We start from the raw sequence: 14,897 nt of genomic DNA, 5'->3' as shown, positions 1-14,897 counted from the left end.
ATTCCTGAGACGACCGGTGTCGGAAGGTAAATCTTATATGGCAGCGAGTAACTTCTTCTATAGCAATGGAGACCTGCATAATAATTCAGAATTACGAGTTTATATCAGTTCAGTCCTTGGCACGCAAAGTTCATTTTATAAAATGAGGCCCACTTTAGTATCTGGTCATAAGGAGTCATTGTGACAGAGTGAGATTTCGTGGAGGACTTCACTCAAGAGAAGTTAAGCTATTTCTTAAAACCAAGTAAATCTCAAGAGTCATCTTTGCTCTTCATCATAGATTGTGAAAGCGGAGATACTACAAATTTCTAATGTCTTCTCAAGTATGAAGCAGGAGATGCTTCAGAGTGAAAACATCAGTACCTGTACCTTTCGGACTACAAGCTATACATGAATACAGTAACATGTAGGGACTATAACAGAAGGAAAGGGCTTCCCTGGTGGTTCAGTGGTAAAGAATCTGCCTGCCAAAGCAGAAGACCCAAGATCGATTCCTGGGTTGGGAAGGTTCCCATGAAAAGGAAATGGCAAGTCACTCCAGTATTCTTGCCTGGAGAAACCCATGGACAGAGGAGCCTGGCAGCCTATAGTCCATGAGGTCACAAAGAGTTGGACACAACTGAGCACATACACACACTAGAGGAAAAAGATAAAATACTGGAGAAAAGGAAGCTTTTTCTTTTTGCTGCTTATATGTACAGAAGGGACAGGGAAAACAGAGGCAGGGGACAATGTACAGAGCAGAGAATTTGTGGCAAGAGTTTAATTATGGTGTGGTTATATAATGGACTATTATGCAAATATCTATCAAAACTCAACATGAATCAGCCATAGGTATACCTATATCCCCTCCCTTTTGAACCTCCCTCCCAGCTCCGCCCCCCCCATCCCATCCCTCTAGATTGATACAGAGCCCCTGTTTGAGTTTCCTGAGGCATAACGCAAATTCCCATTGGCTATCTATTTTACATATCGTAACATAAGTTTCTATGTTACTCTTTCCGTACATCTCATTCCGTCCTCCCCTCTCCCCATGTCCGTAAGTCTATTCTTTATGTCTGTTTCCCCATTGCTGCCCTGTAAGTAAGTTCTTCAATACGATTCTTCCAGATTCCGTATATAAGTGTTAGAATATGATATTTATCTTTCTCTCTCTGACTAACTCCACTGTGTATAATAGGTTCTAGGTTCATCCACCTCATCAGAACTGACTCAAATGCATTCCTTTTTATGGCTGAGTATTACTTCATTGTACATATGTACCACAATTTCTTTATCCATTCATCTGTTGACAGACATCTAGGCTGCTTCCATATTCTAGCTATTGTAAATAGTGCTGCAATGAACAAGGGATACACATGTGTCTTTTTCAATTTTGGTTTCCTCAGGGTATATACCTAGGAGTGGGATTGCTGGGTCATATGGTGGTTTTATTCCTAGTTTAAATTTGTATGAACAGCATGATTCAAGACATATCAAGTATGTAAAATTGTGGAGGATGGTTCAGTTCAGTTGCTCAGTTGTGTCCGACTCTGCAACCCCATGGACTGCAGCATTCCAGCCTTTCCTGTCCATCACCAACTCCCAGACTTTACTAAAGCTCATGTCCATGGAGTCGGTGATGCCATCCAACCATTCCATACTCTGTCGTCCCCTTCTTCTCCCACCTTCAATCATTCCCAGCATCAGGGTCTTTACAAATGAATCAGCTCTTCGCATCAAGTGGCCAAAGTATTGGAGTTTCAGCTTCAGCATCAGTTCTTCCAATGAATATTCAGGACTGATTTCCTTTAGGAAGGACTGGTTGGATTTCCTTGCAGTTCAAGGGACTCTCAAGAGTCTTCTCCGACACCACAGTTCCAAAGCATCAATTCTTCAGCACTCAGCTTTCTTTATAGTCCAACACTCACATCCATACATGACTACTGGAAAAACGAAAAGCTTTGACTAGACAGACCTTTGTTGGCAAAGTAATGTCTCTGCTTTTTAATATGCTGTCTGTTTGGTCATAACTTTTCTTCCAAGGAGCAAGCATCTTTTAATTTCATGGCTGCAGTCACCATCTGCAGTGATTTTGGAACCCCCCCAAAAAATTCTGCCACTGTTTCCCCATCTATTTGCCATGAAGCAATGGGACCAGACGCAATGATCTTAGTTTTCTGAAAGTTGAGTTTTAAGCCAACTTTTTCACTCTCATCTTTCACATTCATCAAGAGGCTCTTTAGTTTTTCCTTGCTTTCTGCCATAAGGGTGGTGTCATCTGCATGTCTGAGGTTATTGGTATTTCTCCCAGCAATCTTGATTCCAGCTTGTGCTTCATTTCTCATGATGTACTCTGTACATAAGTTAAATAAGCAGGGTGACAATATACAGCCTTGACATACTCCTTTCCCGATTTGGAACCAGTCTGTTGTTCCATGTCCAGTTCTAACTGTTACTTCCTGACCTGCATACAGATTTCTCAAGGGGCAGATCAGGTCTTCCCATCTCGTTAAAAATTTTCTACAGTTTGTTGCGATCCACATGGTCAAAGGCTCTGGCGTAGTCAATAAAGCAGAAGTAAATGTTTTTCTGGAACTCTCTCGCTTTTTGATGATCCAACAGATGTTGGCAATTTGATCTCTGGCTCCTCTGCCTTTTCTAAATCCAGCTTGAACATCTGGAATTTCATAGTTCACTGCCTGGCTTGGAGAATTTTGAGCATTACTTTGCTGGCATGTGAGATGAATTGTGCAGTAGTTTGAATATCGTTTGGCATTGCCTTTCTTTGGCACTGGAATGAAAACTGACCTTGGATTTCCAGTCTCGTGGCCACTGCTGAGTTTTCCAAATTTGCTGGCATGTTGAGTGCAGCACTTTCACAGCATCATCTTTCAGGATTTGAAATAGCTCAACTGGAATTCCATCACCTCCACTAGCTTTGTTCACAGTGATGCTTTCTAAGGCCCACTTGACTTTGCATTCCAGGATGTCTGGCTCTAGGTGAGTGATCACACCATTGTGGTTATCTGGGTCATGAAGATCTTTTTTGTATAGTTCTTCTGTGTATTCTTGCCACCTCTTCTTAATATCTTCTGTTTCTGTTAGGTCCATACATTTTCTGTCCTTTACTGTGCCCATCTTTGTGCATTTATTATGCCTCCAACCATTGTGGAGGATGGTTACTTCTGAATTAAGATACAAGGGCAATTATTTTTTAGTTTCTGTGGAGAGTTTTTAAGACTGACAATCAGAAAGAGTCAATGTGGATAAGCAACGAAGTCCCATTGTACAGCACAAAGAACTATATTCAGTATCCTCATCTCAGCCATAATGGAAAAGAATATTCAAAAGAATGTGTGGATGTATGTGTGCGTGTATATATATATGGGTGAGCTTCTCTGGTGGCTCAGTGGTAAAGGATCCTCCTGCTAATGCAGGAGATGGGGCTCCATCTCTGGGTCGGAAGGATCCCCTGGAGACAGGAATGGCAACTCACTCCAGTATCCTTGCCTGGAAATTCCATGGACAGAAAAGCCTGGCAGGCTACAGTCCATGGGGTAACAAAGAGTTGGATATGACTTAGCAACTAAATAAAAACAAAAGCTAGAAATACATATGGATAAAGGAACTGCTTTGCTGTACAGCCAAAATTAACACAGCATTGTAAATAAACTATACTTCAATTATAAAATAATAAAAAAGAAAGAGCTAATGGAGCCTGGGGTTCAGAAAAAGTAGGCTGCAGCGTAGACTCTGACACAGAGCAGCTAGAGGAATGTGGTTGCTTCACTTTTCTGAGTGTCAGTTACCTCCTTAGAAAAAGGGCTACTGTTGGGACTTCCCCTGTGGTCCAGTGCTTAAGACTCTGCCTTCCAGTACAGGTGGTGCCCAGGCTGGATCCCTGGTGGGGGAATTAAGATCCCCCATGCTGCTCAGTGTGATGAACGATTAACGAAAAAATAAAGAAAAGGGGGAACTGCAAGTCAAACCATTTCAGTTGCAGAGCTATTGCAAGGCTCACATGAGCTGACTGATCTCAAGAGCACTTCGGAATCTGAAAAACACATAATTAAATTGAAAAGGGGCCCAGCAAACTTGGTTAGAGGCCAAGAAGGAGAGAAATGTTAGGAAACTGCTCACGAAAGTGTGAAAATTTCCATTTGGTGCCGGACCATCTTGGCAGCCTCTTATATCATTACAACCACAAGTTTTTCTCCAAATTTCAACACGTTGACAAACTAGAACGTTATTTAAGATTTCTGAAGTTTCTGAAAGAGAAATGCTCTTCTAAAGAATTACGATGATCAGTTCGTTTCTTACCACAGGCAACCTATGTAAAACTTCAGGACAGAGGAGGAATCATTTGTGGGTAAAAGGGTCATTTGTGGAGACGTGCTTGGACCTAAAGTCTGCTAAACAGAGTGAAGTAAGTCAGAAAGAGAAAAACAAATATATTACTGCATATATGGAATCTAGAAAAATGACAGAGATGAACCTACTTCGGGGCAGGAACAGACACAATGTAGAGAAGAGATGTGTGGACAGAGGGGCTGGGATGACTCAGGGGACTGAGACTGACATACACACACTACCACGTGTGAGACAGACAGCTAGTGGGAGCTGCTGCATGGCACGAGGAGCTCAGCTCGACGCTCTGGGATGACCTAGGGGCGTGGGGTGGGAAGAAGGGTCAAGGGCGGGGGTGTATGTGTACATACAGCTGATTCACTTCATTGTGCAGCAGAAACTAACACAACACTGTAAAGCAACTATATCCTAACTTTAAAAAAGAAGAAAGGAATCTAAAAGAGGTTTCATACGATAGAAGTTACTGATAGCACATTCTCACCTTGACGGTCTCATACCAACAGGGCTGCTTGACTTGGTAATACACCACTGATTTGTACTCAGAAATGCCTTCATATCCAGCACCAGGATGAATCGCTTTCTTTGGATGGAAAGAAAAAATTAGGAGGTGATAATATTATCTAGACACTGAGGGTACTCCACATGGCTAGTGCGTGTCTTACACTGGCATCCATAAGTTGATCCATAAGCTCCTCTGGCGTGAAGAGTGAGATGACTTTCTAAGAAGATGTGGTACATATATACAATGGAATACTACTCATCCATAAAAAGGAATGAAATAATGCTATTTGCATCAACATGAATGAACCTAGAGATTGTCATATTAAGTGGTGAAGTAAGTCAGACAGAGAAAGACAAATATGACATCACTCATATGTGGAATCTAAAGTATGACAGACATTAACTTATTTACAAAATGCAAACAGACTCATGGACATAGAAAACAAACTCCTGGTTTCCAAAGGGGAAGGCTGAAGAATGGGATAATTAGGAACTTTAGATGAAAAGATACGCACTACGCTATATAAAACAGGTAACAAGGACCTATTGTACCGCACAGGGAACTATATGGAATAATGTTGTAAAAACCTAGATGTGAAAAGAATCTAAAAAAGACTACACATAGATGATCGACAGATAATGCTGTATGAATAGATACTTTGCTGTATACCTGAAACGAACGCAACACTGTAAAGCAACCATATGTCAATAAAAGAAATTAAAATGACTGAGCTCTGGCTTCCCCAGTGGCTCATTGGTAAAGGATCTGCCTGCCAGTGCAGGAGACACAGGTTTGATCCCTGATCTGGGAGGATCCCACATGCCACACAGCAACTAAGCCCGGCAACTCTTAAGCCTGTGCTCTAGAGTCTGCAAGCCGCAACTACTAACCCATGTGCTACAACTACTAAAGCCCGCATGCCTTAGAGCCTGTGCTCCGCAACATGAGACGTCACTGCAATGCGAAGCCTGCACACCCCAACTAGAGAGTAGCCCCCACACACCACAAACTAGAGAAAAGCCCAGCAAAGCCAAAAATAAATAAATAAGTTATATATTAAAAGAAAAAAAGAACAGTGAGTTTCTAGCACTTTGAGGGTCCAAGCATCTCAATGCGTACTTGCTAAGACACCCAGTACCCAGCTTAACATTCCTCTTTGCTGGAACTTTTATTCTCTCTTCCATTCCAACCATATACTGTCCTTCCTTCCTTTCTTCTTTCCTCTTTCAGGGAATGGAGGTCTAGTGAGGGTGACCCAGAGCTAAGCATGTTGAAGACATAAAGCTCTGTGAGGTCCTATCTACACTCTTGTTTTAAGGACTTGGTACGTAGGTGTGGTGTATCCACTAGAACTTAGGGTTGTGGCTCTTCCTAGAAAGGAACCACTTAGTTCAGCAGAGTCAGGCCTCCGTGGGGGTACTTCCAAGCTAGTTAGCAAAGCCATGAAGATGTGTACTTGAACTCTTGGGGGCGAAAGGGCTCTCCTAACAGCACAAAGAAATCACTCCCACGTTGTGGCCCACAGCATTCTGCTTCTCCCTCAGTGCAGAGGACAACTTGTCTTTAAACAACTGATTCCTTCGAAGACGAGCACATCCCCAGGGAAGTGGCGGATGGTGTACTCTGCTGTGCCCCGACCACGATGCACTCAGTGAATGGAGTGGACTCCCCAGCAGGTAACTGCGGCTCACACAAGAGGAGCCAGAGGTCACCTGGGACAGTAAAAGCCTGTCGTGACCACCCCTTGCCTATCCTCCTCCATGACGTCAGAATCAAGACTTAACTTCTGTTGGAGGACCAATGGACCGGAAGTCAGGACACCTGTGTCCGTTTCCCGCCTCTGGGTCCTGTGCTTCCCTGAGAGAACACCTTATCCTCTCTGGGCTGCAGTTTGATGATCTCTAAAACTAAAAAGCATGGTAGCTGACCTTGAAGCAAGAGCCCTTCCAGTGTAACAGCTCTAAGCAGTACATCTCCACTGGTTCAGTTCACTCAGGTGGAGGACCTATACTCTCCAGATTGAAAGGAGGACCTTATCAGATTGAAAGTGTCTAAATTACTTGAAAATGATTACGAACCTCTACATCAGGGGCTTCCCTGGTGGCTCGATGGTAAAGAATCTGCTTGCCAAAGTAGGAGACATGCGTTTGATCCCTGATCTGGGAAGATTCCATATGCCTTGGCACAAACTAAGCCCATGCACCACAACTATCAGGCCCAGGAGCAGCAACTACTGAGCCCATGTGCCTCAACTACCGAAGCCCAAGAGCCCGTGCTCTGCAACGAGAAGCCTGCACGCTGCAACAAAGGGTAGCCCCCACCCACTGCGACCAGAGAAAGCCTGTGCACAGCAATGAAGACCCAGTGCAGCCAAAAATAAACCAATAAAAAGAGAGAGAGAATTGCTAAATCAGAAAGGTACACCTGAAATCCTGGTGGCTTGAGGTCTTTCTCAGCACAGGAGAAATAATAAAATTAAGAGTCTATGTAAATTTATTAATAAAATTGGTAACTGCTAATCACAAATTTAATGGGCTTCCTACTCTTTTCTTGTGAAACACCAAATCCACTCTACATTGAAGAACAATTCACATCAGGCCTGAAGTCCTGTGAAGGAGTGTGTGTGGGGACTACTGGGAACATCACTAACCTCCAAGAGTCTGCCCTCCTCGTCATGTACAGACATGGTCACCTCCACGTTCTTTGGTGTCTTCTTTTTCCCCTTGTCAAACTCCCCATGGATCAGGGTGACATAAATATCATTCCGAACATCTCCTGCAATACAACAACCATCCTGTGAGTGGTGCTACCTGGAGTCATTTTTAAATTTCAGAGTGTAATAAGACGTAAATTATATGTAAAATATAAAATGCTCTGACTTTGTAATAAATTATCTACATAGGAGTTTTTATATGTATTGTGCCCAATAGCTTACCTCATTTTACCTCTCCATACATAGCACAGTGTCTCTGAAGTACAGTTTTGTGCTATTTGTTGTATACGTGAAATTTATATAATATAGTACATAAACTATACCACAATAAAAACATGTGAGCAATGATTTATCCATAAGGATATTCATTGTGGTATTGTTTGTTAATGTGAAAACTTTGGCACATCTTCAGTTTCCAACCACAGAAATGGATGAATAAATTATGGTACAGTGAAATGAAATAATATTCATTTACTCCTTTAAAAAACAGACTGAGCACAGATTCTGTTATGAAGCACCGTGCCAGGTGTTTGGGAGACAACGGTCAGCCATACACCCACCAGCCTTGCTCTCAAGCAGCTTATAGTCTGGTGGGTGAGAGAAGCATTCTTAGACCATCATCTGATGAGATGCATGATTATAAAGTCAGGATCAATGGAGGGTGCGGGAATCTACCCTTTGGGCTGACACTGGAGGAATGAGAGTAGGAGGGAGAGTACACAGCATGTGCAAAGGCCCAGAGGCAGCAGACATATCCATGATGCTTTCAAGGGAAGGAAATCTGGTATGAGATGAGGTTATGGAGACAGACATAAGCCTGCCTGAAGCCAACAGAAGAATTTGCATCTTCATCCTAAATATAAACAAAAGTCATTGACATGTTTTCAGAAAGGAAGGAGTGTAATGATATCAGAAATGCATTTATAACAGACCATTCATGCTACCGTGTGGAGAATGAGGTAGAAAGAACAGAAATAGGGAAACCAGTTAGGAAGACATGGCAGTTGTCCAGGGAACTAATGACAGTAGCTACAATTTAGGGAGCTGCAACTGGATAAAGAACGGGGTGGAGTTGAAAGGCTTTCAAAGGGAAAACTGGTGGATCTTCTCCCGCAATCCTGTGTGAGGTGAAGAAAAGGAGGTGTCAAGGGTGATTTCCAGGTTTATTGTCTATGCAAGTGGATGGATGAGGGGCTGTTCTCTGAGATAAAACACAATAAAAGTGTCAGGCCCAGATGCTTAGGACGACAACTTCCAGGTGCAGATTTTGAGTTAAGAAATAAACAAAGAGAAAGAATGATCCAACTGAGGGTGGGAAGAGAAGGTCCTCTTCCCCCGTCTGATTAAAGGAAGGGTCTTAGAACTAGAGATCTGGATCTATAGGCAACTAACACACAGAAGCAAATGAATGGATGAGGACTTCCCTGGTAGTGCCGAGCTCCCAACGCAGACAGCCTGGTTCAATCACTGGTCAGGTAACGAGGGCCCTCACGCCACAACTAAGAGTTCCCAGGCTGCAACCAAGACCCAGCACAGCTAAACAAATAAATATGAAAAAAAGGAGTGGATGAGATCACCGAGGGAGAGAAGAGAGTACAGAAGGAAAGAAAGGGGACCTGTTAAAGACGGAACTGTGTCCCCCCTCCCTCAAATTCATGTTAACGAGGTGACTAATGTAAAAGGGGGTCACATGGTGAGCCCTAATCCAATATAACTGATACCTTTCTAAGACTAGGACATAGATAAACACACAGATCAAGGGGTGACAGTATGAGGATATAGTAAGGAGGAGGCAACTGGTAAACCAAGAAGACGATTCCGAAGAAACAACCCTACAGATATTTTGATTCTTGACTTCCAGCCTCCAGAACTATAAGAAAATATACTTTCATTTTTTAATATTTTATTGTTTGGCTAAACCACGTGGCATATGGGATCTTAGTTTCCTAACCAGGGATCAAATCCTCACCTGCTGCATTGGAAGCAGTCTTCACCACTGGACCTCCAAGGAAGTTCATATACTTCCACTGTTTAAGCCACGCAGCCTGCGGTTCTTTGTCACGGCAGCCCAAGCAAACCAAGAAAGGACATAAGGACCAAATATTGAGGAACTCCGAAATTTAAAGGTGAGGTCGGAGATGATAAGATAGCAAAGGAATCACGGGAGAGATGCAAGGGGAAGAAAAAGAGAGAAGAGTGTGGTGTCACCAACAATGTGTGGTAACGTTCCAAAAGAGGGAGTGAGCAACTGTGTCATACGCTGGCCAGAGACGATCATCAGGCTAAGAATATCCACTGGACATAGAGACACTGTAATCTTTAGTGAGCAGTGACAGCCATTCTGGACAGAGAGAGACTGACAGGTGAGGAAACAGACAGCATATAATTGCTTCCACAAATTTAGCTACAACAGAAAGTGCAGTAGAGGGAAGAATTAAAGAAGAATCTGGAGCCTGTCCAAATGGTGACAAAAAGGACCCCAGTGAGGGATGTTGGCCCAGATCTATGTTTCTTCAGTTCAGTTCAGTTCAGTCGCTCAGTCGTGTCCGACTCTCCGCGACCCCATGAATCACAGCACGCCAGGCCTCCCTGTCCATCATCAACTCCCGGAGTACACTCAAACTCATGTCCACAGAGTCGGTGATGCCATCCAGCCATCTCATTCTCCGTCGTCCCCTTCTCCTCCCGCCCCCAACCTTTCCCAGCATCAGAGTCTTTTCCAGTGAGTCAACTCGTCGCATGAGGTGGCCAAAGTATTGGAGTTTCAGCTTTAGCATCAGTCCCTCCAATGAACATCCAGGATTGATCTCCTTTAGAATGGACTGGTTGGATCTCCTTGCAGTATAAGGGACTCTCAAGAGTCTTCTCCAACACCACAGTTCAAAAGCATCGATTCTTCGGCGATCAGCTTTCTTCACAGTCCAACTCTCACATCCATACATGACCACGGGAAAAACCATTGCCTTGACTAGACGGACCTTGGTCGGCAAAGTAATGTCTCTGCTTTTTAATATACTATCAAGGTTGGTCATAACTTTCCTGCCAAGGAGCAAGCGTCTTTTAATTTCATGGCTGCAATCAGCATCTGCAGTGATTTTGGAGCCCAAAAAAACAAAGTCTGACACTGTTTCCATTGTTTTTCCATCTATTTCCCATGAAGTGATGGGACCAGATCCATGATCTTTGTTTTCTGAATGTTGAGCTTCAAGCCAACCTTTTCACTCTCCTCTTTCACTTTCATCAAGAGGCTTTTGAGTTCCTCTTCACTTTCTGCCATAAGGGTAGTGTCATCTGCATATCTAAGGTTATTGATATTTCTCCCAGCAATCTTGATTCCAGCTTGTGCTTCTTCCAGCCCAGCGTTCCTCATGATGTACTCTGCATATAAGTTAAATAAGCAAGGTGACAATATACAACCTTGACGTACACCTTTTCCTATTTGGAACCAGTCTGTTGTTCCATGACCGGTTCTAACTGTTGCTTCCTGACCTGCATACAGGTTTCTCAAGAGGCAGGTCAGGTGGTCTGGGATTCCCATCTCTTTCAGAATGTTCCACAGTTTATTGTGATCCACACAGTCAAAGGCTTTGGCATAGTCAATGAAGCAGAAATAGATGTTTTTCTGGAACTCTCTTGCTTTCTCCATGATCCAGCGGATGTTGGCAATTTGATCTCTGGTGCCTCTGCCTTTTCTAAAACCTGCTTGAACATCTGGGAGTTCACGGTTTACATACTGCTGAAAACCTGGCCAATTACCAGAATCCCCAGGAGAACCCAATAAAGGTCCATACAATCAAAACTATGATGTTTCCAGTAGTCATGTATGGATATAAGAGGTGGACCATAAAGAAGGCTGAATGCTGAAGAACTGATGCTTTCAAATTGTGGTGCTGAAGAAGACTCTTGAGAGTCCCGTGGACAGCAAGGAGATCAAACCAGTCAATCCTAAAGGAAACCAACCTTGAATATTCATTGGAAGGACAGATGCTGAAGCTCCAATACTTTGGCCACCGGATGCAAAGAGACAACTCATTGGAAAAGACCCTGATGCTGAGAAAGAATGAGGGCAGAGAAGGGGGAGACAGAGGATGAGATGGCACCACCGACTCAATGGACATGAGTCTAAGCAAACTCCAGGAGATAGTGAAGGATAGAGAAGCTTTGTGTGCTGCAATCCATGGGATGGCAGACTCGGACAAGACTCAGTGACTAAACAACAACCTGGAGAACCCAGGTCTTACAAACTGAATCAGAGTCTGGGAAAGTCTGGGAATCTGTATTTTAATGTTACCCAAGTAATCCTGATTGGCTGAACCAAAGACTTATATTTGAGAACCATCATTCTGGATGATTTTTAAAGTCTATTATAGCCCTGGCAGTTTATGAACTAATACTATTAAGTAGAAGGACTCTTTCCAGACAGATTTCAAAGGTAAATTCACTTTGTCCAAAGAAAAAACTCATCTATTTCATTGTTTTAGGTTTCGGTCTTGCTGAAGCAATAAAACAGCCACCAGTTACAGGAAGAATACCAATACTTATTTTTATAAACAGCAAGAAGACATTTTCCAAGAATGCTGATGAAAATGTATTAAGGTGAAACAGCTCTGAAAAGGATGAAGCAGATGAAAACTACTATTTGCTAGCAAAGAAGGTGATCTCCATTCTAGAACTCTTTCATTTGTTCATTCCACAAGTATTCTTTTAATACTATGTACACAAACGCGTGAAGCCATCAAATTACTTTGTGTGTACGCTCAGTCTCAGTCGTGTTCAACTATTAGCGAACCAATGGACTGTAGCCCACAAAGCCCCTCTGTCCATGGGATTTCCCAGGCAAGAATACTGGAGAGGGTTGACATTTCCTCCTCCAGGGGATCTTCCCCACCCAGGGCTTGAACTGTGTCTCCAGCATTGGCAGGCGGATTCTTTCCACTGAGCCACCAGGGAAGCCCATCAAATTATTACTGCTCCTTAATTTCACCAAGGAGGAACAAGAGCTTCAGTTAGTTTAAAAGAACCTGGGGACTTCCTTTGTGGTCCGGTGGTTAAAAATCTGTGCTTCTATTGTAGGGGGCACCGGTTCAATCCCTGGTCAGGGAACTAAGATCCCACATGCTCTGGAGGGCAGCTAAATTAAATAAACAAAAATTTTAAAAACCTGAATTTTTATAAAATAGATAACAGTTTGGTTTTCAAGAATTTTTCTAACATGCCAAAGATTGTTTATTCATATTTTTTTCTAATGAATATGCAACATATTTGTGTTTTAATATTTATAATATATATTTTATATAATACACATATATAAAGTTCCTCAAGGGGATGATGTTCTTTTATCACTACAATGATCAAGGAAGTAAATGGGTCAAATTAGTGAATTCCCTAGAATACATATCCAGATCACGTGGTGGAAAAAAAGATGAAACTACAGTAGGAAACTGCAAAACGTTTACATTTCTATCACCACAAGTAAGGAGAGTGCCAAGAACACAGCTAGAGCTAAAGCCAATGGAGTAGAAGGTCCAGCTGAGTCTGAGCTGAGTGGGCACCTTGCTGGAGTTTCCTGTCAAGGAGCCCACAGTGTTGGTGATGTCATCATGAGAAGAGGCACACACAGATGAAACAAGTGATTCTCGGGGCAAAGAACCTGTGCTATTTAGTGCTACTTAATGGGTGGTCTACAAAGTGTTGCAGAAGGACTTGTGCAGAACATAAAGGAAGAGAAAGCAGAGAGAAAATTTTGAGTTACTTTTAAAAGCACTTTCTTGGGCTTGCATACTGGGTGGTTTTCTAAGAAACTGCAACTTGTAAACGATGAAATTTGATCCAAGTTGCCTCGTGGGTCCCATTAGAGCACTCCAATGGTCACTGCAGCACTATTTACAATAGCCAGGACATGGAAACAACCTAAATGTCCATCAACAGACGAATGAATAAAGAAGATGTGGTACATATATAAAACGGAAAAAGGGAAAAAAATTGGGTCATTTGTTGAGACATGGATGGACCCAGAGACTGTCATATAGAGTGAAGTAAATCAGAAAGACAAAAATCATATTCATACATGTATGTGGAATTGGAAAAAACTGTTATATATAATCCTATTTATAAAGCAGAAATAGACACTCAGACATAGAGAACAAATATATGGACACCCAGACAGGTAAGGGGTTGGGATGAACTGACAGATGGACACTGACGTATGTATATACACTATTTGTGCATGTGTGTGTTAAGTCGCTCAGTCATGTCCGACTCTTTGTGACCCCATGAACTGTAGCGCACTATACTCCTCTGTTCACGGAATTCTCTAGGCAAGCAGTATTCATACTATGTGTAACAGATAACTAATGAGAACCTGTGAATAGCACAGGAATCTCTACTTATTGCTCTGTGGTGATCTAAATGGGAAGGAAATCCAAAAAAGAGGGGATATATGTATAGGTATAGCTGATTCACTTTGCTGTACAGTGGAAATTAACACAACATTGTAAAGCAACTACACTTGAATAAAAAAAAGTTTTTTAAAGTGATGGCTACATGGAAGAAAGTCCTGCTGCTGCTGCTGCTGCTAAGTCACTTCAGTCGTGTCCGACTCTGTGTGACCCCCTGGACGGAAGCCCACCAGGCTCCCCTGTCCCTGGGATTCTCCAGGTAAGAACACTGGAGTGGGTTGCCAAAGAAAGTCCTAAAGGATACATAAAAGGTTAATCAAGCAAAGCATTTACCTGGAAGGATTATCTCAGGAAAGCCCATCTTCCGTGCAATAGCTGTGGATCGATCAACCAAGTGCGAAAAATTTTTCTGAACTTGCGTGAGGTCTCCTGGCAATAGCTTCAAGGACACCCAAAGTCCTTTAAAGAAAAAAAAGACAAATTTTTAGCACTTTGTTATGATCTATATAATAAATGCACACTCAAATGTTAAGAAAAATATATGCCTGGTATTAATACACAGATACATTACTGTAAAGACATCAATTCTCCCCAGTTAACTTAGAATTTTAATGACACTCCCAACAAAAGCACAGTAGGATTTCTTTGAGAATTTGACAGAGAGATAAACAGCCATTTGCTCTGGGGGGTAGGGGGAAGATGGTCCCTATCAGATACCAAAATACTGTGAAGTTATAATAATAAGTGATATTAGCAGTAAAGATATATAAATCAATGAAAACAATGAAATCAAGTACTATTATATACAGTTATTAAGCATACAGCAAAAGAGACATAACAAATAATCAAACAATGGATCAATTCCATAAATGTAGTGGAATATTCTATCCTACTCAGAGCAGAATCAATCAAACCTCTCACCACACATTTTCAC

The 14,897-nt window shown here is 42.3% G+C and overlaps 1 protein-coding gene across 1 annotated transcript in view; it reads right to left on the bottom strand.

Annotated features, from left to right (window-relative positions):
* The window catches only part of DOCK5 (dedicator of cytokinesis 5), a 270,685-nt gene that overhangs the window by 101,640 nt on the left and 154,148 nt on the right, over positions 1–14,897 (bottom strand). The window contains exons 13-16 of the mRNA XM_088838043.1: positions 14,297–14,422; positions 7,503–7,627; positions 4,832–4,930; positions 1–73 (exon numbers count right to left, since the gene is read on the bottom strand). Coding sequence (XP_088694169.1) covers positions 1–73; positions 4,832–4,930; positions 7,503–7,627; positions 14,297–14,422 — 423 coding nt within the window. The remainder of the gene's footprint in view (positions 74–4,831; positions 4,931–7,502; positions 7,628–14,296; positions 14,423–14,897) is intronic.

This window comes from Moschus berezovskii, chromosome 7, assembly GCF_049115385.1.
Source record: "Moschus berezovskii isolate FMDL1 chromosome 7, NW_MosBer_1.0, whole genome shotgun sequence".
Classification (NCBI taxonomy): Eukaryota; Metazoa; Chordata; class Mammalia; order Artiodactyla; family Moschidae; genus Moschus; species Moschus berezovskii.
Note: the sequence above shows the minus strand (reverse complement) of the source record. Positions and strands in the feature narration are given on the sequence as shown.